Source organism: Lampris incognitus, chromosome 5, assembly GCF_029633865.1.
Source record: "Lampris incognitus isolate fLamInc1 chromosome 5, fLamInc1.hap2, whole genome shotgun sequence".
NCBI classification, from domain to species: Eukaryota; Metazoa; Chordata; class Actinopteri; order Lampriformes; family Lampridae; genus Lampris; species Lampris incognitus.
This window is the reverse complement of record NC_079215.1, coordinates 54,668,741-54,695,312: the sequence shown is the minus strand read 5'-3', so window position 1 is coordinate 54,695,312 and position 26,572 is coordinate 54,668,741. Positions and strand designations below refer to the sequence as shown.

General features: G+C 43.5%; 1 protein-coding gene across 1 annotated transcript in view; it reads right to left on the bottom strand.

Annotated features, from left to right (window-relative positions):
• Window positions 1–26,572, bottom strand: part of rptor (regulatory associated protein of MTOR, complex 1) — a 330,716-nt gene that overhangs the window by 302,712 nt on the left and 1,432 nt on the right. Inside the window, exon 2 of the mRNA XM_056279703.1 lies at window positions 26,252–26,426. Coding sequence (XP_056135678.1) covers window positions 26,252–26,419 — 168 coding nt within the window. The 5' untranslated portion in view covers window positions 26,420–26,426. The remainder of the gene's footprint in view (window positions 1–26,251; window positions 26,427–26,572) is intronic.

Sequence of the window (26,572 nt, the reverse complement as noted above, 5' to 3'; positions counted from 1 at the left end):
TGGGTTAAACGAGGTCAGGGGGCCCTTCATAATGACGGCAATCAAGGAGCCCATCTCTTTTCCACCAGCTAACAGAAAAGGTCAGTGTACTACTGGGACTCAGCAGGACAAGCTTCAAAACACCAGAGTAGAACAAAAACAAAAGCACACGGTTACACCCACTCACTTACACCTACATGCACACAATTCCCTCTTATTTCATTCCCAGTTCATTTTCCTGTGAGAGCGCAAGTCCTACCCTCTTTTTTTTTTAAACTTTTTTAACCACCAGCAAAGCGAACATTGTGAACTTAACCTGAAGGAGAGATTCTGACGTGAACATTTTCTTATTTCTCCTCCTACACCAAACCACAATAAAGTGGGAGTAGTTGCAAGAATATGAAGTGCTAGTGGTTCCTGCCCCCAAAAGTCAGTTCATTTGGTTTTAGATAGGAATGTGACACTATACTATCTAACTTTTAAATAACACGTTGACACAGTGAAAACACAGATTAGAATGTTAGAAACATGCAAATAGGTTATATGTGTTAGCAGGGCTATCATTACACCAATTACAAATACTAATCGTCTTAATCGCTTGAGACATTTAGACTAATGTGGAATATGACAATTATTGTAAAGTTGTTTTGCCTTAGCCATCTTGAAGACTTGTTTATTACTTTGCCCACTGTATTTAAGCCCTATATACAAGAATACACCATATTTACTCACTATTAAGCTGCTCTAAGGCTTTTAGGCCAGAAATAATGCACAAAAGTGTTGACCTCATTGGGGATAAGCAGGTTTGAGTTTGCCCTTTACTACAGCTGAAATGACAGTGCACATCGGGGATGGATCAAGGCCAAAGCTCTGAGGGAAAAAAATACCATTAATGCCATGACAGGCAAAATGTCAGAGAGATTTTGTTGATTATCTAGGGGAGATGGTAAAATGCAGCTTCATTTTTTATTCCACTTCAGTTATATGGTGCGAATGCCAATGAAGAGGATTTCTACTTTGGCAAGAGATGTACTTTTTGTCCCCCTCCTTGGTTCAGGGATGGTCATTCCCTTGTCACATAAAGGGGCTCTTTGACTCCCCGTTCAACCCAGCATTCCTCCCTATCAAGAATGTGCACATCCTCATCCTGGAAAGACTGGCCACTGACCTGTAGATGGGTCTAGACTGTGGAGTTTTGGCCTGACAAGGTAGTTTTTCTGTGTTGGGCCATCTACTTCACCAGTGTCTGTTTGGTTTCCCCATTGTGCAAGTCATGGCAATCCTCCTGGCGCTTAACAGTATACACTATATTGCTTTGTTTGTGCTGGGGGACCCCATCCTTGGGGTGGAGCAATATCTGCAGCAGCATGTTTTGCAGTTTGAAATCAAATGAGACGCAGTGTTTGAAAAATACACTTCTCAACTATTCCGACACTCCTGCTACATATGGAATCACCATTGGTTTTCGCTTAGGTAACGGTTGTCATTCTCCCCTCTTTGGTCAGCTGGAGAAATTAGCTAGAAAAAAAAAGTGAGGTCAGTTTCCTGGTTACATTTATCCCCAGATACTTAAAGCCGGAGGCACTCAATTTGAAAGGCATATCAGACTGATTGAGTTGTATTGCCAAAGCATTAATAGGATAGCATTCACTCTTGGGAGATATTTACTTTATAGCCTGAAAATGACCCAAATCTCTGAAAACCGCAGACAGTTGGTTGTATAGAGTAGTTTTGATTTGAGACATATGTAGAACAGCGAATCATCAGCATAGAATGAAAGCTTAAGTTCCATACCCGAATGTGATATCCCGGTAAAAGTGGACGAGGATCTCAGAAAGATTGGCAAGGGCTCTATTGCTACTGTGAATAATAGGGGGGATAAAGGACAACCCCCGACAGGTGCCGCGAAATAAGGTGAAAAAACTGGATTGAATGCCATTGGTGGTGATACTAGCTTGTGGGAACGTATAAAGGATGTATCCATGAAATAAATACATTTCCCAGTCCAAATTTACTTAATGCAGTAAACATGTAGTCCCATTCAACTCTGTCGAATGCTTTTTCAGTGTCGACTGAGATCACTGCGTCAGGGTTCGTTGTTGACATTTTAGAATAGATCATATTTAAAAGGGTATGGATATTATATAGAACAGCTGGTGCCTCTTTATAAATCTGGTTTGCTCATCTGAGACAACATTTCAGAGAATATTTTCCAAGCGACGGGCCAAAGCCATAGCAAGGCATCCACATTTGTTTACAAAAGAGGTCTGTATGAGCTGCAGAGATTTGGGTCTTTGTCTTTTTTTAGAAGCAGACTTACAGAGGCTTGTCTTAAAGTCGGAGGGAGAAAATCATACTGCAGCGATTCGTTATATACAGAATGCAATAGCGGGGAAAGTTTATCTTGAAATCTTCCAAAAAAAATTCAACTGGAAATCCGTCGGGGCCAGGAGCTTTATTATTTTGCATATTATTCATAGTAAGGGTGATTTCCTTTACTGTCAGTGGTGATTCGAGTTCTTTAACGATAACTGGGTTTATCATGGGGAAATTCAGACTATCTAAGAGATTGCATTTCAGTGGTGTCAGACAGAGATTCAGATTTATATAAAGAGTAGAAAATGCAAAATATAGAGCTAATGATGGCGGAGTCCCTATGCAGTGTGCCAAGCGAGTCTTTTAACTGAGGGATCATGCGCGAAGCTGCCTGTCCATGTAGTTGGTGAGCTAGGAGGCGGCTTGCCTTATCGCCGTGCTCGTAGTATTACAGCGAGAGCGTAAAAGAAAGCGCTCTGCATCAGTGGTTGTGATGACATCAAATTCAGTCTGCAACTCAACACGGCGTTTGAACTGACTGGGAGAGGGAGAAGTAGCAAGTTGTTGGCCCAAATGACTAATATTAATAGAGTGCTCTTGCAGTTTGGCTTTACGGGTTTTATTAAAATTTGCAGAGTATGAGATAATTTGACCCCGAAGGTACACTTTTAGCAATTCCCACAACAGTGAATGAGAAACCGGTTTCATCTCGTTCTGGTTAGTAGCAATAAACTCATCAATTGCAGCTGCTGTGAATTTATTGAATTTATCGTCTGAGTGAAGCAAAGTATTGAATCTCCATGGAACTGAGCACCGAGGTTGTGAGGAGAACTGGATAGCTAAAGAAAGAGAGGCATGATCAGAAATAACAATAGGATGGTAATTAACAACACTTTGAAAATTAGTTTGGCCTCAATGAAAAACAATATGAGAAAGACATGCATCTGTGAAAAAAAAGAATATTCCTTGATGTAGGAGTTGTAGAATCTCCAAGGATCAGTGCAACCATTCTTAAGACATGAAATGAGAAACTGACATCGACAGTGATGATGGGGTCAGGGTTCGTGGGTTAGAGCGGTCTAGATTGGGTCAATTACACAATTAATGTCCCCTTCATAAAGTGTGGGTCGTCATAATTTGGGGCATAACTATTACCTAATAGGATAGGAATATGAGACAGTGCGCCTGAGAGGATTAAATATCCGTCATTTCTATCAAATATAACTTGGTAACGTTCCATAATCAGCATTATATTTTCCTCAGTTCACTTTACTTGCGCAGTGTCTTAATGAATGCGCTGGCGTCTTCTGGTGACTTGAACTCCTCGGCACCGCTATATGTAACCCGGAGGCACGCCGGGTATAGCTGACCAAAACGTATCCCCGGAATCTCAAGTTGCTGGCGTCGGATATCACTGAAGGCAGCCCGGGAAACAAAGAGATAGACACATCCCCAATCTCGATCCGTTGGGCTCTGGCTTGCTGCAATATGTCGACACAGTCCGTGTGATAATGTAGTCGAGCGAGGGCGCACGTGGTTTCGGCCTCGACTGGGGAGTGCGATGAGCGCGGTCCAAGAGGGGCTGTTTTTCAAATTTACGAGCATCTTTTGGCAGAGTGGAGATCGCCGCTGCAGTGGAGGAGATGGGTGAGCCCTCTGGAAGTCCCAATATCCTTATATTATTGCGCCGTGATCTCGCCTCAAGATCTTTCACATTTATTGTCCATTCTTACCAGTTCGGCTGACAAGCTGCTCCACTTTGGCCTAAAGCTTGACGATGTCGTCAGTGCGGGAGGTTTCCATTCCACCTACAGTATTTTTCGGAGAGTGTGCCTCAGACTGAGTCTTCGTGATGCTACCAGATAACTCTTGATTTCGCTGCCTTGTAACTCCGTCTTGATGGCTGTTAAATTCGGTTAAGGCGGCTTGAAGCTCAGTTTTAAAAGTGATCGTCATCTCAAGCTCCACATTCCGTCAGCTATTAGCCTAAGTCTATAACGTTTTACAGCCTGAACCCAGCAAGAGTCAAACGGAGATAAAAAAACACGCTTATTTCTGTTATAGCAGTACTTTTAATGAGATAGCTGTAACAGGACGCGTAATCGGGGCAGGCTAGGCTAACTGCTAGCCCATGCAGATGGGCGGTTCCGACAGTCATCCTGGCAGTGGCGCCCCCAAGGGGTGGCCAGGGGTGGCCACGGTCACCCTGATACTATCCCAGGCCCCCCCGCTGGCCCCCCCAGCCACGAGTCGCATAAACAGAATATGCTTTTGATTATGCATAATATGCTTCTATCTGATATTTTACATTAGGTGCTGTTCATTTAAATCAATAATGTATATTTTTCTTAACTCTCATATTGACAGTTTTCAACTAGCCTATACAGTATACTACAACAGCATCATAGACTTCCCGAAATTCAGTCATGGCTTTTGGTTTTGGTGTGCCACCCCAAGATTTTCAGTGGCCCCATTTGGCCACCCCTATGAAAAATTTCTGGGGGCGCCACTGCATCCTGGCTGGCTCCCTTGGACAGTGTTTTGTTTTGTTTTGTTTTTTTGATGTGTTAGTTTGAATATGTGTGTTCTTGTAGTTCTTAGATGTGTTTTTGTCTGTATGTTGCGCTGCTGTGGGCTGGGGAAAACGGCATTTCGTCTCACTTCATGTGCGCAAGTACCTGAGGTGAAGAGACAAATTCAAGTGGCGGGTAACTGAGCTCAAATCTGTGTTTTGGGATACCCAATACCCCAGGAAAACATATCAGTGACCACCCAGCCAATTCTGCATGATTAAACATGTCGCCAAGTATATAAAACAAAGCTTCAAAAACGTGCAAAAATCTGCAGCGTCCTGGGGGCGTGGCACCGAAATGAAGACGGTGACGTCACCAGGGAAGCCGGCCAAAAAAAAATCAAGAATGGAAAACGGGGGAAAATACCCCAAAAACGGTCTAACTCCGCAGATCGGTTCTATACATGGTTCAACACATTTTAACATGTCCACAGCAATACATCTCCCACATTTATAAAGTATTTTGAAGCAAAATCTGTCAATTTGGTTACCCTGCTCTCTAAGGTCCCTTTCACACTTGAAAGTCCAAACCAAGGTCTGAACCAGAGTCTGGTTCTGGTGCTTTCACATCTGTTATTTTATAGTCATTAGGTTCAGGACTTTTGCTTTCATACCAGCGGACCTTGACTTGAACTTTTGGCTCGTTGTTGCCGCCAGGTGCGCTCGTTGTTGCCAGGCGCGCTCGTTGCCGCCAGGCGCGCTCGCTGTTGCCAGGCGTTACTGTTTGTGTTTGTTTTATCACTTTCTATGATTGATCCGAAAGTCCGAACCTTCGATTTCACATTAGACATTCATGAACCTTGGTCTGAACCGAGACTACCTCCTGAGCTTAGACCAAAGACCGAGTCTTTGATCCCTGTACCCTGGTCCAAGAGGTTTCACACCTGGCAATCTGGTTCGGACTTTTCTGGAAAGTCTGAAAGTCCGGAGTAAACAACATAAGTGTGAAAGGGCCCTTTAAGTGTTCCTGATTCCTTAAATAAGGCTTTTTTAGCCCAATAATTGCCTTGGCCCCAGATGTCACGTTTTAACTTTTCGGATCAGTTGCAACTATTTTGCAAGCAAGTAAATGCACGTTTCTATCGTGTGTTAGTGTTTAAACGGCAGATATAAGCAGCTTGATAATGGCGACTGGAAAACAGACAGCTAGCTAAGCTTGCTAGCTAGCACAGTCTCGGTTTTGTTTGTTTGGGGTTTTTTTTACATCGCATAATAGCAGCCTGCTACTTACAGCATTCAGGTGACGTGTCATGCTTGTTGCGCCACCGCGGTAGGCCAGTTTCAGACCGTATAGTCACGGCCTTGCCGTCGCCAAATTAAGCGTCGCCACACGGCTGGGAACTTCGCCATGTTGTTTTCCCTTTAACGGCCGAGGTGAGCTGACGGGTGACGTCACGGCTGCGCGCGAGACAGGTGTCAGGCGCAGCAGCTCACGCAATATTGCCACATTTTAACAACGCGATTAAAACGTATGAATATAGTACAAGAATGGGCTGACACGTTATTTTGCAGTTCGCCTTTATTGATTTATTATGCAAAAAAAAAAAAAAAAAAAAATCCCAAAATTGAAACCGAATACCTACCCAACGAACGAATATCTGCATACTCGGGTATTCGGGTCCAACCTTACAAACAATACCTGTTTTTCATTGCAAAATCTTTTTCTTTTTTAAAGAACTGGACAATGCATTGCATCGTTTACTTGGAACAAATCCATTCCAGCAATTAGGAAATCATACTGGAGTGATAGGGGGCTTATCGTTGCCAAACTTTTTACACTACTATTGAGCTTCCAATATTCACAAGGTGGTTTATTGGGTGTCACAATGTTACCAGGGCGGCACGGTGGCGCAGTGCTTAGCGCGGTCGCCTCACAGCAAGAAGGTCCTGGGTTCGAGCCCCGGGGGTAGTCCAACCTTGGGGGGTCGTCCCGATCCGTCCTCTGTGTGGAGTTTGCATGTTCTCCCCGTGTCTGCGTGGGTTTCCTCCCACAGTCCAAAGACATGTAGGTCAGGTGAATCGCCCGTACTAAATTGTCCCTAGGTATGTGTGTGTGGGCCCTGTGTGATGGCCTGGCGCCCTGTCCAGGGTGTCTCCCCGCCCGCCGCCCAATGACTGCTGGGATAGGCTCCAGCACCCCCGCGACCCTGAGAGCAAGATAAGTGGTCATCTAATGGATGGATGGACAATTTTACCACAGTAATGGACAAGTATGGGCTGAGATGTAGCAGGCTTTGTGTAATCCAGTGTCTTTTAACATCTATGCTTTGTGCACCACTATCTCTCACCAAGAAAAACCTGCAAAATCCCATTGTGATTGACACATTGAAAATGTGCTCTCAGTTTAACTTCCGCTTCAAGGACCAACAGGCACTACCTCTACCGCCTATTACAGCCAAGGCCCTATTCCCACCATCTCACCTAGACGCCGCCTTCCAATTGTGGTTCAGGAAGGGATTGAGATGTGTAAGGGATCTCGATCAAGGCAATTTCATTCCTTTTGAAAAAAATGACAACAGTATGACATTCCACACTCCCATTTCTACAGATATCTCCAGGTGCATAATTCTATTAAGAAGCTTTCTGTTCCCTTACCATCTCCATTAACTCGGGGTTAGATAGAAGAATTTATTTTTGAGATACTTATTAATCCCCGTGGGGAAATTCTGAATTTCTATGCTGGGATGCTCTGCAGCAAGGCCTGATATGCAAACCACACAGCTCAATTAAAAAAATGGTCTCCCCTTTGAAACACCTTAAGAAGCAGTGGCTAAAGATTTTAAGACTGAAATTTCTGATGAAGTATGGCAGTCTACGTTTTCAAGATTTCATTCAACATCCATATGCGTTAGACAGTTTATTGCAGTTTAATGTACTACACAGACTACACTTCAGCAAAAGCAGGCTAGCAAAGATGTTCCCAGAATTTGATAAGATCTGCTTCTGCTGTCATCAAGATGAAGCCATTCTTTACCATTTGTTTTGGAGTTGCCCAAATGTTGCATCATTCCGGTCGGCCATCTCTGAAACACTCTCTAACATCTGTAGTAAGGAGATTGATCAAACCCAATCGCATTATTTGGAGTAGTTCCTGGAGTGTTTGCACTTACAGGTGCACAGTGTGATGCCTTCTGTCATTATTAGCACAACGGATAGTGTTGGTTCACTAGAAATCTGCCAAACCACCTTTGCACTGTAAATGGGTGGAAAGTGTTATGGCACATCTTAAACTCAAAAAAACTTAAATACCCCACAAGGAGTTCAGTAAAAAAATAATAATAATAATTAAAAAAAAATTATATATATATATATATATATATATATGTGTGTGTGTGTGTGTGTGTGTATGTATATATGTATACGTATATATATACACGTATATATATATATATACATGTATATACACTACCGTTCAAAAGTTTGGGATCACCCAAACAATTTTGTGTTTTCCATGAAAAGTCACACTTATTCACCACCATATGTTGTGAAATGAATAGAAAATAGAGTCAAGACATTGACAAGGTTAGAAATAATGATTTGTATTTGAAATAAGATTTTTTTTACATCAAACTTTGCTTTCGTCAAAGAATCCTCCATTTGCAGCAATTACAGCATTGCAGACCTTTGGCATTCTAGCTGTTAATTTGTTGAGGTAATCTGGAGAAATTGCACCCCACACTTCCAGAAGCAGCTCCCACAAGTTGGATTGGTTGGATGGGCACTTCTTTGAGCAGATTGAGTTTCTGGAGCATCACATTTGTGGGGTCAATTAAACGCTCAAAATGGCCAGAAAAAGAGAACTTTCATCTGAAACTCGACAGTCTATTCTTGTTCTTAGAAATGAAGGCTATTCCATGCGAGAAATTGCTAAGAAATTGAAGATTTCCTACACCGGTGTGTACTACTCCCTTCAGAGGACAGCACAAACAGGCTCTAACCAGAGTAGAAAAAGAAGTGGGAGGCCGCGTTGCACAACTGAGCAAGAAGATAAGTACATTAGAGTCTCTAGTTTGAGAAACAGACGCCTCACAGGTCCCCAACTGGCATCTTCATTAAATAGTACCTGTTAGAGCCTGTTTGTGCTGTCCTCTGAAGGGAGTAGTACACACCGGTGTAGGAAATCTTCAATTTCTTAGCAATTTCTCGCATGGAATAGCCTTCATTTCTAAGAACAAGAATAGACTGTCGAGTTTCAGATGAAAGTTCTCTTTTTCTGGCCATTTTGAGCGTTTAATTGACCCCACAAATGTGATGCTCCAGAAACTCAATCTGCTCAAAGAAGTGCCCATCCAACCAATCCAACTTGTGGGAGCTGCTTCTGGAAGTGTGGGGTGCAATTTCTCCAGATTACCTCAACAAATTAACAGCTAGAATGCCAAAGGTCTGCAATGCTGTAATTGCTGCAAATGGAGGATTCTTTGACGAAAGCAAAGTTTGATGTAAAAAAAATCTTATTTCAAATACAAATCATTATTTCTAACCTTGTCAATGTCTTGACTCTATTTTCTATTCATTTCACAACATATGGTGGTGAATAAGTGTGACTTTTCATGGAAAACACGAAATTGTTTGGGTGATCCCAAACTTTTGAACGGTAGTGTATATATATATATATATATATATATATATATATATATATATATAGTCCGGAAGCCTTTTCTCTCCTTCTTTGAACTTTTGGAATACTATACTACGTATACTTCATGTTTTGTATCCAGAACAATTAAGTATAGGTTCCTTGAACTTCCATCCCCCACCCTCAGTGTTTGGCAGCTTTTTTTAAAGTGTATTTTGTTGAGCTACTATGTAAAATGTTGTGATTTGTGTCGTGTTGTGACGAGTAAATGCATATGTTGGAAAAGTTCAATAAAAAAAAGATTTAAAACTACAAGTCATGATAACTTGGAATATTGTGTGAAGGTTTCTGAACTCACAATAGATATACTCAGGGACAATCTCCCGGCATGCATTCAAGATTAAAAAAAAATGAGTGGGTTATCAAAACCAAATTCAACGTTACTAAAAAAGGAAAAGTCATGTAGGTCAGCAAGAAAGAGAGAAGTGAGCAATAATGATAGGAAAGGGTGAGTTCAGCAGAGAGAAGACAGAAACAGAAAGAGACAGAGAGGTTAAGAAAGTCTTCCCAAAGGGGGAAAGCACAATTCCACCCAAAACAAGTAGCTCTCTGTCAAGAGGGGGGCTAGCCCTGTTAATATGATTGTTAGCATTCATCTAAAGCGAAAGCCTAAACAAAATTAGATTTTAATACAGGTCTGCTGGACCTCATGGATTTCCGATAATCTCATAAATCCTGCAGTTGTGTGAGTGAAGAGGAGGGCAGGGAGGAGAAAATCAGTGAGACACAGACAGACAGAGATGGAGATTGAAATATGAGGCAAAGCATCGGAGGAATGCAGGGCTGCATGCTTTCACAATGTGTTGCTGTTTGGTACAATCGCAACCCTTTTCAGAGATAAAACGAGGAAACGTAAGCATGAGAGGCAAAAGGGAAAGAGTAAATGCGTGTGCACATACATGCCCACATTTTTCCATTAGATCCTGTGTATATAATTGGTGGCTGTCCCCTTATAATGGCACGTGGGACTGCGGGGGATTTACCAGCCATTCTCCTTCCTGCCCTCTTAAGAAGCATACAGCCCCCAGCGCCTCTCGCCACGTGGATCAATGGGCCCTGATTACTCCATTTGTAAGGCCTGTAATAAATGAAGGCTATTAAAATAGCAGGGAGCATTGATCTCATCTAAGCACACCACAGCTAGCAAGCAACAAACAGGTCAGGTCAACAGGCCAAGGAGACTTCAGGTGCAAAATAGAGACACTAATGGGGCCTTTTTCCATGACATGCATGAAGTTTAACTCCCTGACAACAACGGATGTACCAAAGGCTTGTTGTTTTTTTTATTTAAAATCCTGTGAGTCCTCAAGAAAGCAATGTTGGATCATTCTCTCAGCATGCTTTTGTATTATTTTTACTGTTTTTGATGAACGCCATAGCCTAAGCATCCATACTTGCCATCATGTCTGACAGTTAACTCTTTACTAACCATGCTCATGTACGTAATGACAGTAACAGTCATTCATCTCATCACCGGCTGCTTCTCCGGGGTCAGGTCGCGGTGGCAGCATGCTAAGTAGGGCGCTCCAGATGTCCCTCTCCCCAGCAAAGCCCTCCAGCTCCTCCTGGGGGATCCCAAGATGTTCCCCAGGGCAGATTGGACATGTAGTTCCTCCAGCAAATTCTGGGTCAACCCCGAGGTCTCCTCCCAGTTGGATGTGCCCGGAAAACCTCCAAAGGAAGGCACCTAGGAGGCATCCTAATCAGATGCCTGAAACACCTTCACTGGCTCCTTTCGACACGAAGGAGCAGAGGCTCTACTCCGAGCTCCCTCCGGATGTCCGAGCTCCTCACCCTATCTCTAAGGCTGAGCCCAGACACCCTATGGAGGAAACTCATTTCAGCCACTTGTATCCGCGATCTCACCCTTTCGGTCATTACCCAAAGCTCATGACCATAGGTGAGGGTTGGAACGAAGATTAACTGGTAAATTGAGACCTTTGACTTCCAGCTCAGCTCCCTCTTCACCACAACGGTCCGGTACAACGTCCACATTATTGCTGATGCTGTACCAATCTGCCTGTCAATCTCCCGCTCCATCCTACCCTCACTCGTGAACAAGACCCCGAGAAACTTGAACTCCTTCACTTGAGGCAACAACTCATCCCCAACCCAGGGCGAGCAATCGACCATTTTCCGGTAGAGAACCATGGCCTCAGACTTGGAGGTGCTGACTCTCATCCCGGCCATTTCACACTCAGCTGCAAACCACCCCAGTGCGTGCCAGAGGTCGCGTTCTGATGAAGCCAACAAAACCACATCATCTGCAAAGAGCAGAGATACAAATCTGAGGTTCCCAAAATGGACACACTCCTCACCTTGGCTGCGCCTTTGAGATCCTGTCCATGAATATCACAAACAGAATCGGAGACAAGGGACAATCTCGGTTGAGTCCGACACCCACCGAAAACAGTCATTTACTTGTTAACTATTCAAAGTCCTGACACTCTCATGGCATTTTATGGACATACTTGATTACAATGCTGTACTTTCAGTTCTTGATGGTAAACAGATCCAATTGGTCAATACTGGTTTCATGTCTCCCCAAAAAAGACTGAAATCCTACCCACCGCAAAATACTTGCATTTCAAAAGATGCTGATCAAACAACATTCTATCCACTGAGTCTGATGATGTTGCATCCACAAAAAAAGATCCTAAAAAAGTAAGGAGGTTTTTTTTTTTAATTGTTGTCTACATGTTCAGTGTTTTTATGTGTCTTGTGCACCTCGAGTTTAAGTGGCCTGCTACATCAAAGTTTAACCATGTTTTTTTTTTGCACAATACGTAAGGTGCTGACACAACAGCACTGGTGACACCATTTAGTTTAAAATAGATCTTCGTTACTGTAGCTTACAATGAGTTAAGCAAAAATTACAGTTAAGGTTAATTAAGATAAATTTTCTGGTCCCATCCTAACTACTTAAGAGCATTGAACAGCCACAATACAGTGTTCCAGGACTGACACCAGTTCCAAGGCCAGCGCCTCTGTCAAGGGCAATGGCAGGAGCATTAAGCTAATGTCTTTTGGTGTGGGGGAAACCAGAGCACCCAAGAAAACTCACAAGAATACAGGCAGAACAAGCAAACTTGACACAGAAAGGCACAGTCAGGTTTGAACCCAGGACCTTCTTGATGTGAGGCAATGGTGCTAACCACTGAGCCAGCATGCCGACAGTCTTGGGAATTGTAGCTTTAATGGATATGGGAGGAGATCTCACTCCTTATTTTTTCGTTCTCCCTCACTCTGCTCTTCTGTTCAGCCACACCACGTCATATATGGGTTAGTTTGGATATGTGTGTTCTTGTAGTTCTTGTGGTTTTTGGATATGTGTTTTTGTCTTTGTGTTGCACTGCTGTGGGCTGGGAGAAATGATATTTCGTTTCATTTCATGTACCCAAGTACATTTACTAAAATAAAAAATAAAGTGTTCCTGATCATCCACACTCACAGAGGATCCAATACCCATAAATCCTTCTAATTAATGATAACCATACCTATTCAGTGGTTCCTCACCATTAGCCTGCCCCTGGTTTCTAGAATAACATAAGACAGAGAATAGCAATAAAACCAAGGCAGAATGAAAATGAAGATGAAAGCAGCAAGCTGGAACCCAGATATGCAATTAGAGAGCTTGATAAAACCCTGGCCTTTTGGGGATATGATAAATCACTGCAGGAAAAACAAATCCCATTGGTATATGAGAATCTGCATAGCTCAGTTGAGACAGCCATATCATGTAACCTCATGGTAGCCATGTTTGTTTGAAATGCCAAATGAGTATAATTCAAAAATTACATAAAATCACTCGCCTCTGATCACTGGACAATGAAGACTTTGCTTTCTGAACACTTTCTGTGTTTATTTTATGGATTTTGAGCTGCTGATCACGAAAATCACTTTAAGATTTTCCTATCACATACTGTTTTGTAGATATAACCTATTTCACTGATTTCCCATCATATTTTAAGTCTACTAGTATATTGCCCACAAAGCAAGTTGTTTTAGTCAGTCCAAGCGTGCCTGGGCATGCTTAGTCAGGTTAAATGCTGGCAGACAGGCTATAAAAGCGGCTCACATTTACAGATGCTGTTTGGACGCATGCTGATGCACGTGTTCTTCAGGCAATAGCATGGTGAGCATACTTAACAATAGGATTTATTGTCTTCAGGATGATTTAATACAGCAGAAATGTCTAGTCAATGTGGCAAAAGCTGCGATACATTCTGTTACATCTGTGGCGAGGATACGCTCAAGGCTCAAAGACGCACCATGACTGCACTTATTAAGAAAGCCTATGAGCTCTATTTCGGATGTAAAATTGGTGACAAAGAGAAACCCTGGTCTCCTCACAGTCAACCTGAGAATTTGGCTCAGAGGTACTCGGAAGTCAATGCCATTTGCAGTACCGATGATATGGCGAGAACAGAAGGATCATGTGACGGACTGCTACTTCTGTCTGACCAATGTATCTGGCTTCTCCGCTAAAAATAAGAAACTACTGAATACCCCAATCTGCCGTCAGCCATGAGACCAGTGCCACATGATGACAGTTTGCCAGTACCGAAGCCACCAGAGACATGGAGCCTAGATTAGGCAGATGAAGACACCACAATGCATGAACCAGATGTGGAAAATGACACTGATCCAGCTGTTGAACTCTTTATGCCTGGATATCCTCATCTGATAACACAGCCAGAATTGAATGACCTGGTCAGGGACTTAGATTTGTCAAAAGCTAAAGCAGAACTACTTGGTCCAAGATTGCAAGGATGGGGTTTGCTGTCACCGGGTACAAAAACGTATGAACGGTCAATCTGACAAACTTCTTCACGCAGGTTGACAACCTCTGTTTCTGCACTGACACTGATGGATTGTTCATGGCTTTGGGTTGTGTGTATGACCCAGAACAATGAAGTCTTTTTCTAGATTCGTCAAAGTCAAGCCTGAAAGCTGTCCTGCTACACACTGGCAATGTCCACCCTTCAGTACCCATTGGCTATGCAGTACATATGAAAGAAACCTACAATAACATGGAACTGTTGTTGAAACACATACAGCACAACAATTACGACTGGAACATCTGTGGTGATCTAAAAGTATTGGCACTGCTATTAGGAATGCAGCTTGGATATACAAAGTACTGTTGTTTCCTTTGTGAATGGGATAGCCGTGCTAAAGAGTCACATTACATTAAAAAGAACTGGCCGCTCCGTAAGAATTTATTTACAGAGCAGAAAAGTGTGGCGCATAAACCACTTGTCGACCCAACAAAGATATATCTGCCTACTCTTCATATAAAACTGCGATTGATGAAAAAATTTGTGAAAGCATTGAACAAAGAAGGTGATGGATTTCACTATTTGAGACAGATGTTTCTAAGAATAACTGATGCCGAGATTAAGGAAGGCATTTTTGTTGGTCCACAAATCAGACATGTCATCAATGACAGGAAGTTAGAAGATCTGCTAGTGGGGTCAGAGAAAATGGTATGCGAGGCATTTAAGGATGTTGTTGAGAATTTTCCTGGCAACTACAGAGCACCAAACTACATTGAACTGCTTTGAATATTCATTTTCTGCATTCACACTTGGGACTTCTTCCCTGCTGAGCTTGGTGCAGTCAGTGACGAACATGGTCAAAGGTTTCACCAGGACATTGTGACCATGGATAAGAGGCATCAGAGCAACTGGAATCCATCAACGCTGGCCGACTATTGTTGGACACTTGACACGAGAGGCATCAGATGCCGAGTACAAATGAAAATTAGCTGCAAAACATTTTAAGTTGTGTTAGTTCAGTTGAACTAACACAATGTGTCCGCATCATTATGTGATTAAACATGTTAAATTCAATAAAGGTTATTTTAATGTTTCTCCAAATTCCTATGTGAGACAGCAAATCTGAAATTATTTTTTGTTCAGCTCGACATTGTCCATCATAATCTCTCTTTTTTTTTTCAGGAAGCAAAACGTTTTAAAAAGTCTGTTGTCCAGGTGATTGTGCTGCCGTGCTTATACAATTCCTTGCCCTGCAATCCTAGCCAGTGCAGTGTATATTCTACATTGAATCTATTCAACTTATGAAGCGGAAGGGAAACCACCAGACTGCGTTTCCTGTCCACATTACTACAATGGGCTTGGTAATTAAGGATGCATTGATTCCATCATCCTACTTCAGAACAATACAGCAGGTGAAAGACTCAAGTGTATTTGTATCTGTTCTGGCATTCCTTTATGCTGGTCCATTAAAGGCAGTGAGATAGCTGGGGTTCCAAGGCAGTGATCTATAAACGGTTGTATGGTAATATACACCGATCAGCCAAAACATTAAAACCACCTGCCTAATATTGTGTAGGTCTCCCTCGTGCTGCCAAAACAGCTCTGACCCATTGACGCATGAACTCCATAAGACCTCTGAAGGTGTCTGGTATCTGGCATGAAGATGTCAGCAGATCATTTGAGTCCTGCAAGTTGCGAGGTGGGGCCTTCATGGATCGGTCTTCTTTTTCCAGCACATCCCACAGATGCTTGATTGGACTGAGATCTTCGAAATTTGGAGGCCAGGGAAAGACCTTGAACTCTGTCATGTCCCTCAAAACATTCCTGAATAATGTCTTTATGCATGTTCAATAATCCAGGTAAGAAAATCAAAGGTTGAATCAGTTCATCTGGATGCAATGTTTATTGACAGATACGTTTCATCACGTATGTAAGTGACCTCTTCAGTCCAAACTGACTGCAGGTATCCCCACCCCTTCTAAACAATACAGTCGCACAACGACCAGTTTCATATGCAAATATGGGTGTGACCATTAATTAGCGTTTCAATGGCCATGTGTGCAATTCACATAGGATTTGGGAATGTTTGCAATCACGGCATTGTAAGATGGTGACAGATGTATTCTTAGCCCCCCCCCCCCTTTGGTTCAGGGATGGGTGTTCCCTCTTAACCTAGATGGCCTCTTTGACACCCCATTCAAACCAGCGTTCCTCCCTATCAAGGATGTGCACATCCTCATCCTTGAAAGAGTGGCCACTGGCCTGTAAATGGGTGTAGACTGTGGAGTCCTGGCCTGACGTGTTAGCTCTTCTGTGTTGTGCCATCTTCTTGGCCAGCGTCTGTTTAGTTTCCCCAATGTACAAGTCAAGGCAGTCCTCCTGACACTTAACAGCGTACACTATATTGCTCTGTTTGTGCCGGGGGACACAATCCTTGGGGGTGGACCAACTTCTGGAGCAGCGTGTTTTGGGGTTTGAAAGCAACGCAGTGTTTGGAAAATATGTCTCAACTGTTCTGACACCCCCACCACATATGGAGTCACCACTGGTTTATGCTTAGGCAGCTGTTGTCCTTCTGTTTGGGCGTCTTCCTGGCTTTGACAAACGCCAAGTTAGGATAACCACACTTTACCAGGGCCTGTTTAATGTGGGATCGCTCCCCTTCCCTGGCCGCTGTGTCGGTGGGGATGTTGTCAGCTCGGTGGTACAGTATCCTGAAGACTCCTAGTTTGTGCTCCAGTGGATGATGAGAGTCAAACCTGAAGTACTGGCCAGTATGTGTTGGTTTATGGTAAATATCAACAATCAAATGAATCAGATGTCCACCATCACCAATTGCAATTTCACTGTCTAATAAAGCTAACCTGTCATTTTTCAGGTACCATTCCCTTAATAATTTTTTGCAGTGTGGCAGGGCTTCTGAAAGAGGCCACTGCCATCAGGGAATACCTTTATCATGACTGGGTGTACTTGGTCTCCAACAATGTTTAGCTAGGTGGTACTATTCAAAGTAACATCCACACGAATGCCAGGACCCAACGTTTCCCAGCAGAACATTAACCAGAGCATCACACTGCCTCCACCGGCTTGGCTTCTTCCCATAGTGCATCCTGGTGCTACCTCTTTCCCAGTTAAATGACGCACACATGCCCAGCTGTCCTCATGATGTAAAAGAAAATGTGATTCATCAGATCAGGCCACCTTCTTCCAGTCCTCCGTGGTCCAGTTTTTTAGTCTCTGTAGGTGCTTTCGACGGTGCGCAGGCTGCAGCTAAGCAGCCCCATATGCAGCAAGCTGTAATGTCCTGTGTTCTGACACCTGTCTATCATAGCCAGCATTAACTTTTTCAGCAATTTGAGCTGCAGTAGCCCTTCTGTGTGACTGGACCAGACAGGCTAGCCTTCACTCCTCACGTGCATCAATGAGCCTTGGGTGCCCATGACTCTGTTGCTGGTTCAGTGGTTGCCCTTCCTTGCACCACTTTTGGTAGATCCTGACCAATGCATACCGGGAATACCCCACAAGACCTGCTGTTTCGGTGATGCTCTGACCCAATCATCTAGCCATCGCAGTTTGGCCCTTGTCAAAGTCACTCAGATCCTTACACTCAGATCCTTATGTTTCCTGCTTCCAACACATCAACTTCAAGAACTGACTGTTCACTTTCTGCCTAATATATCCCACCCCTTGAGAGGTACCACTGTAATCAGATAATCATTATTATTCACTTATCTGTCTGTGGTCTTAATGTTTTGGCTGATTGGTGTGTGGGTGGTCATTAGAAGTATACCGCATCCTTAAAGTGGGACAATTATTTTTCAATGAATAAATACATAATCATTAGAGATGTGCATTTGACCTATTTACTTGTTCAAATATTCAACTATGTGAAATTAGAAACGAGTACTCAGTACCTTTAACTGGTTGATATATATGCAAATTAGCAACACTCACCATAGGCAAGTCATTCCATTTTATTAAATGCTAATGGAAAAGTTTTTCATTTCATGAAAGCACGAAATAAAAAAAAATTAGTTTATCTTTAGCTGAGTAATCTGCTCCACTCTAGCAGGCTCAGTTTCTTGCCATCTTTTATTTTTGCTTTACGCTTGACTCAAATATAATTAATCATGGAACTGGTATGCTTATGATAGCTTAGTTTGATATTTTGCACTAAAAAGTTAATCAATTAGTTTGTTAGAAATATCGCCACACCTCACTCTTCTAGGTGGTCGCCACTGTGTGCAAGTGGCATGATGTGCCAGAATAGTAACTACTGATAGTACTATTTAAGGGGTGATCCTTAACTTCAGTTTTGGTAGATTTGGCCTCATTTGGTTGGTGGTCACGATAATTTGTTTTCATTCAAAACGAATTTGAATCTGAACGTGCAGAAAACATTCTTGTCACACTTTTCAAAGGTCACAAATTTTGCTGCAACACTGGCACAATAATCCAGCGGTTGCTTGCAGATTTCCGAGAAAGAAGATCAATCAACAATGTAATCCGACACAAAAAATATTAAGCAACATATCAAGCCATATCGAACATTTAATTAAATCAAGTTAAACGTTGGTTATTGTTTCACTTTGTATTTCAGCACCTATTGCTTGCTCTTCTGCATTCAACATTTAAGTTCCTTCTCCTTCCCCTTTGTGCCAGACTTGACACATTTTCTGTCTGTCCTCCATTACATTTGAATACTTGGCAATAATGGTGGGCCCCACCAGCACCAATGATATAGAGGAGCAATTACAGAATGCTAATACAATGAATGGCTGTTGCTACGAAAGTGCCAGCAGGAAAAGTGATCAATTATGGCATTTCAAAGCTTCAGCATCGGTAGTTGCTCAATGGGAACACAATGCTACGCTGGCCAAAAAAAAAAAAAAAAAAAAATCAGGGGCATTCATTCTTTAATGAATAGCTGAAAGTAAAGTTCAATGAATCTGCTGTGGTATGGGCTGCTCTGGCAGAGGGGCAGAGTTAGTTAAGCATTTCCCCAGCAATGTGCTTGTCATATCCTGCATAAACTACGGCGGTGATGTGTGGACCAGGGAGAATAAACGCAGCACTCTGAACTGGGCTTTAGTGGGGATTAACAACATTTGAAGACCAAACATCACTGCTGACACAGTGAATCAAACTGGGAATCTGGCCCGATTGAGCAAGTGCTTTTCAGACAGTGGCGGGGGGAGTAGAAAAATGTCAAACATCGAGACAAGTTTACATAACTTTTGAGGGACTGGTGTTTTGCAGCCATGTCCAAGCCAACATGAGCCAGCCTTAGCGTGGATCTACTTGAAGCGGTTGTGCAAGGGACATAAACTCAAGCAAACACTGTGACAGGGCACCGTTCCAGTCACTTGGCCACGCATGCCGGTAAAAAAGCAAAAGACACATAAGCATGAAGACTATCAGATCTCAGCCGTAGCGGGCTGGCCTAGACCCTGTTCACAAGAACAGGTCCAGTTATACAGCCAGTGAGCCAACGATGGTCAAAACCCATTTTACAATCAGCGAGCCGTTTTATCTGGTAGAAGTTAAAGTTAATTCGTTTTCAAACGATATACTTCTTGGTTCATGTTCACTGTGACTGAAGATTGCACGCTGGCCTTGAACAAGAAGCAAAGTTCAGCGCATCTATATTAGAAGTCTTTCTGACAGAAATACAAACTATTTTACTTATTGGATATATTTTATGAAATATATTCTCTATTCTTGTCGGAGTCTGGAGTCACTCAGCAAATAGCGGAGGATGCTCTGGCTCCTCGGCATGCATTCTTATGCCTCATTTACTCATGGTTCCATTGCTGCCTAATGCTTCTCTCCCTTTCTCTCTTAGGATCCCTCCATTTCTGTCTCTTGGGTATTTCTGTTGCAGGTCTGCCAATCTCATAAAAACAGAGTTGGGTACTGGGCCTGCTGTAAATTCACTCACTCTGTGTCACACACCACCAGTAGGGTTCTGGTAACACTAGAACAACCGGGGTTTCACTCCTACTTAAGACGACCATGGGTCAAAAATTTTTAAACTCTATGTTCTGTCAAGATAAATACCCAACTGAGATATTAATGCATTACATATGTTAGTATGTCTGTTATGAAACTAACTGACACCAAAATTAACATTTTAACAACTTTAATACTATTTTTCAACAATTTAAAATGGCCGCTGTCCACCGCCTGTAAATACTGCAATGCCTCGGTGGTAGTCATGGTGCGTCTGTAATGGCGTCTGTAACCACATATGTTGGAAATAATAAAAAATCAGTTCAGACTATTCCTCTGCACTGGAGAACGCTAGTGTGTTTCTAGGACAGAGCAACCAACTTCACGAAGGAAATGACGCGACCAACACACGTCATAAATACTGAAATGACGCGCACGATGACACGTAAATTACGAGCCGTCTTTTCGACCGCTCGTGGTCGTTTTAGGTAGATCTTATCATAACTTTTTTTTTGGTGTGCAACTGATCTTAAACCCATTTTAACACAAATATATGCCATTTTAGGAGCACTCACAGAGAGGCAGGTCTGTATCTTTTTTTTTAATGAAAATTTGAAAATTCAAAACCACAAAGTTATGAAAATTTGAAAATTCAAAACCGTCAAGATGACGACCTTGGTCCACCTTTGTTTCAGTGTGTGAGCTTGACTCCGAGGTTAGCTTCCTGACTGGTAATCAGGTAGTGTGCTATTGGCTCAGGGGCAGGCAGGCACCATCTGAGGCAATCTGAAGTTGTCCTTGTGCTGACGAACCCGATCAGCCTGTACACCGCTGTACTGTGTTATTTAGACTGAACTTTGCAGTGGGCATACATGTCAACAGGCACACAAAGTAGCACACAGACATTCAAAGACACACACACACACACACAAAAGCCATAGACAAAAACTGCATTTTAACCAACCGGCCTTTTAATAGCGGGGCCTCCCGCTCTATTACGTACATCCCTCTCCATACTGAGACAATCACATGTGTGTGTGTGTGTGTGTGTGTGTGTGTGTGTGTGTGTGTGTGTGTGTGTGTGTGTGTGTGTGTGTGTGTGTGCGCACCAGCCCTCTGATTTCCCACAGAGAAGACCATCATTTATTCACCACACAAACAGGCCCATCACCGATAACTCGCCTCACCAGGTTAACTGCTATTATAGCAACTCGGCGGAGGGACATCCTACCTGCTCATGTTGCAATAAATCTGCTCTGAGATACAACCACTGTTCTGTTTTTTGTTTAACTTACTGACATCCGGCGATATGAGGTGACTGCGGTGGTGTTTGAGCGATCCAAATCCAGAGTTCGGCTCAAAACGAAACAGTCACGAGTGCGAACACAAAAGTCACCCTAACCAACTCCTGCGAGGCAAGCGTGATGTCAACCATGTCCAACTAGAACCCAGGACCGAGTGTCCAAGCACTGTTATCGAGTTCAGGCGAGAACGCCACAGCGGGCTTATGTGTCCCCCATACCACATACCTCTAAGTAGGTGCCTCCTGTAGTTTTGTATTGATTTCTATGAAAAGTTGTACTTTGAGTGCTCTCGACCCGTTGCAGGGAGCTGACCTCTTTTTTGTGAGTGGATTTTTTTTCCCCCCTTTTTCTCCACAGTTGTATCCCGGCCAATTACCCCGCTCTTCCGAGCCGTCCCGGTCTCTGCTCCGCCCCCCTTTGCCGAGCTGGGGAGGGCTGCACACTACCACATGCCTCCTCCGATACATGTGGAGTCGCCAGCTGCCGGACAGTCAGGAGTTTCACCAGGGGGACGTTTCGCCAGGAGGGTCACAATATTACCCCCAGCCTCCCCCCCCGAACAGGTGCCCCGACCGACCAGATGAGGCGCTAGTGCAGCGACCAGGACACTTACCCACATCCGGCTTCCCACCCGCAGACACGGCCAGTTGTGTCTGGAGGGATGCCCGACCAAGCCGGAGGTAACACGGGGGTTCGAACCGTCGATCCCCGTGTTGGCGGGCCACGGAATAGACCGCCACGCTACCCGGACGCCCAGGAGCCGGCCTCTTTCTAGAGCTCAGTGCCTTCGGGATTCCACCTGTTTCCAAAGCTGAAACATCCTCAACTTTTTCTGAGGTGCAAAGCTCATCCATGTCACTCCTACTTCCCCCTAGCAGTCAGGGTGCAAGAGGGGCGGGACTGGAGGGCAAACGGAAGACACGAAAACGAACGAAAACGAAGCACATAGTGTCGATAACAGAAAACCCCCGTTTAACTGACCTAATATATATGTGTATTAGCACAGTGTGAGTAAAGAGACAGCAGGATATTTGTCAAGGACATATTTCACCAGAGAGCTGGAAGCGGTGTTACCAACTCGTCTGTTACTGGGCGCCATGAACGTCGCGAGACGCCGTCAATTTATTCGCTTACTAATCCGCATATGATACTACACGAGTGAGACAAGCGCTACGAGAGAGAGAAAACGTGAAGGACCAAATAGCTTATATGTTTACTAAAATTAGACACAATGAAAGACACTACTACTACTCCTACTACTACTTTCGGCTGCTCCCGTTAGGGGGCGCCACAGAGGATCATCTGTTTCCATCTCTTCCTGTCCTCTGCATCTTCTTCTGTCACACCAACCACCTGCATGTCCTCCCTCACCACATCCATAAACCTCCTCTTTGGCCTTCCTCTTTTCCTCTTCCCTGGCAGCTCCGTATTCAGCATCCTTCTCCCAATATACCCAGCATCTCTCCTCCACACATGTCCAAACCATCTCCATCTTGGACCACAACGAAAGACACCAGAACTCAAAACTTTCAATTAGGCATTCATGGGAGGGGGACATCGGGTGGGGCCAAAATTCTTGGTAAAGAAACGAGTCTGCATTTTTAAGAAATGACAGACGTGGATTTATATGATTAAACTAACATTAACCGACTTGACCGTCATTAACACAGGTGGAGACGGCTACATTAATTTGTCGCTATATGTACTGCTGTCAACACAAACATTATAGCCGAGTAGAAGATGCTAAGATTTTCACTGGGGGTGATGAAGAAGGACAGCATTAGGAACAAGTATATTAGAGGGACAGCTCAGGTTGGACGGTTTGAAGACCAAACAAGAGAGGCAAGATCGAGATGGTTTGGACATGTGTGGAGGAGAGATGCTGGGTATATTGGGAGAAGGATGCTGAAGAGGATAAGAGGAAGGCCAAAGAGGAGGTTTATGGATGGTGGTGAGGGGAGGACATGCGGGTGGCTGGCGTGCCGGAGGAAGATGCAGACGACAGGAAGAGATGGAAACGGATGATCCACTGTGGTGACCCCTAACGGGAGCAGCCGAAAGAAGAAGATGTACAGGTGTCAGCACAAACATTATCCAAAGATTAAAAAAAAAAACTGGTTTTGTTGCTATTCATGTTTAAAGAACTGAGTCGCCATGGGAGTCTGAAAATGAATTAAGTTATTAATTAAGTTTCCTTTATTAATCCCCTTGGGGAAATCCATTTACTGCAAATTAACCCATCCTAGCTGTGATCTGTGTAGCTAGGAGCAGTGGGCTGCCACCTTCATGCTGCGCCCAGGGACCAACTCGGGTTCGTCTTGCCATGCCTCGGTCAGGGGCACAGACCTGTTGTTAATACCCTAACATGCATGTTAGGGTATTAACCCCATCATGCATGTCTTTCTGATGGTGGGGGAAACCGGAGCACCCGGAGAAAACCCACCGCAGACACGGGGAGAACATGCAAACGCCACACAGAGGACGACCTGGGATGACCCCCAAGGTTGGGCAACCCTGGGGCTCGAACCCAGGGCCTTCTTGCTGTGAGGCGACCGCGGTAACCACTGTGGCACCGTGCCGCCTGGAATAGTTAACCATGGCTAGCTATATGAATGAGTGAATGAGTTCCTTTCCTAGCTAATGGGTTGCTTTGCGTCCTAAACATCTACAGCTACACTCCTAAAATTTAGATGTTTTTATTTGTTATTGACAAATGTGGCGACACTGGTAACTGTGTTTGGGATGCCATTTTGTAATGCAATGGTGTTCCTTCCTTAAAAAAAAAAGGTCACACAGCTTCCCAAACCAAAGTCAAGTGGCATGTCAAACATCATGAAGTGTTGAAACAGCTATTAACTGTATCTATATGCCTTGCAATTCATATTGCAAACATATCTGATTTGAGAATTTGGGCCAACATATTGAAGGATGTTTTTTGGTCCATATCACAAATGCCCTATTATTTATCAAATGGCATCTTATGATATTGGGTGTGTGGACACCCAGCAGGACTAAAAACAAAACCGATCAAAGGGCGGATGAGTTCCTCTGTGAACCAACAGCCATCCATACCTGGAGAGGTGATAGGGACCACCAGGTACTCCCCCTACTGAAACACAATAATGGCTCAACCCGAGACTTGTTGAGGCATCAGCTGTGCTCCTACAACCTCCATAGGTTACGGAACTGATGATGATGATGATCTTATATTATGATATTATGATATTAACAGACACAGACCTCTGACCTTATAAGTTCTGGACCAAATCTATACTGGATCCTTGACTGGAGCTGCATTTAAAGGCACATTTGTTTTGAGCAAAGTAAGACACACGAACAAATCCTGCATGCATAAGGCTTTATGTCCATATCTGCACTTAAACCAATGTGCAATGAAAACACATGCGACAAAGTCAATCCATTCTTACTTTGTGAAAGTACTGCCCATTTCAGCCACCCCTGGTTAGCCGTCTTTTATATCAATATCACACACACATTTAATGACGTGGTCTTATTCAACATTTCCCTGAAGCATGACAGTTCACCAAGGCAACGCGAGTATAATTCCAGTGATGTGCTGCCTGCAGAACGGTGTTAAGAAATTTTCATTTGGGTGAATGTCTATGAGCGCAGAGTGTGCTGGGATAATGTATGGCTATGTGCCATTTGCCATTATTACAACCATATCTCTCTGCGAAAGCGAGGGGGGGAGACATAATCAGGTGGGCAGCGCTGCTATGGATCAAACGCAGACTTTATGAGAGCTGAACAGCCAAGGAGCCATTCATGTGGGGAAGCTTTGAGACTCTCCTGTCAAAGCTTAGCATGCGGAGCCCAAAGCAGAATGAAATAAACTGGCACATGTGAATAGCACATTAATAAAAGGCAATGCTCAACTCCGCCTCACTGCTGGAGTGGGACTCTTAAAAAGGGTGGTCTTCTCAAAAGCAACAAGTGTTTTCAATTTGTTTCTTCTTCAGCATCTAGATTCCCACGGTCGCAATTTCTTTTAACCAACAGCTATAAATTGCAAACATAGTTCCGCAATTTTATCCTCAAAAATATTTGGTCTCTTGTTTCAGCATTAGGCGTGTTGACTACAAATGGACTACTGACTGCAGATTTAAACCAGGAATCCTTAGGAGCGTTGCTCTGCATCCGGCACCAAAGAAGATTTCAGTGACTACAAAGTTATCACACATGTCAAAAAAAAAATAAATCAAAATATCAAACTTCCATCAAAGTTACCATCACCAAAGGTGCCACACTTCCTGGGTTTGTGGCAGATAAGACAGTCAACTACACGCCAAATAATAAGCAAACACCTTTTGCTAAACACTGAGTCATCAATTTCTGCCAACTGAATCAACCTCACTTCAGTGGTAGTGTGGAGACAGAGTCTCTCAGGAAGTGTCAATATTTGCAGCAAAATGGCACTTGTGGTGTGCCTATAGATATTTGAGTATTTGATGTCCTCCACCAATAGGATATCAAATACACGGGAACTTTCTTTGAATTTGTATCACCAACATTTAGCCCGTATCCTGACTGTGTAGCAGATCATCTCAGAAATCAGTCAACCTACTATTCTATGTCATGAGACCCATAAAAAAATACCTTGGCAACACCAGAAACAACCCGAAGTATAGCAAATCAGGACAGCGTAATCGGTGGAGCAGCTGAAATACTCCAGCTTCAGCTATACAATTACCCTGTCCTTCATCCTCCAGCTTTGCGCCAGGGCCTTGGATCCCTCAATCTTCTCCGAGTGGCGTTTCTTCATGAAGGCCAGTGGAAGTTTCCAGTCACTCATGTCAGGCTCCTCTTCCTCGGCAAGGCCCACCGCTGGTGAGTGTAACAGATCGGAGTCCATTTTCATCAAGGCCCTACCGGGAGAGTTGAGAGATGTTACGTTATCAACCTAACTTGGCATATGTAGACACTTGTGCATAAAAGGAAGGAAATAAACACTGTAAATGGAGCGCATTTAAACAGTGCTTTTCTTTTCCAGTCTACCGACCAACTCAAGGCC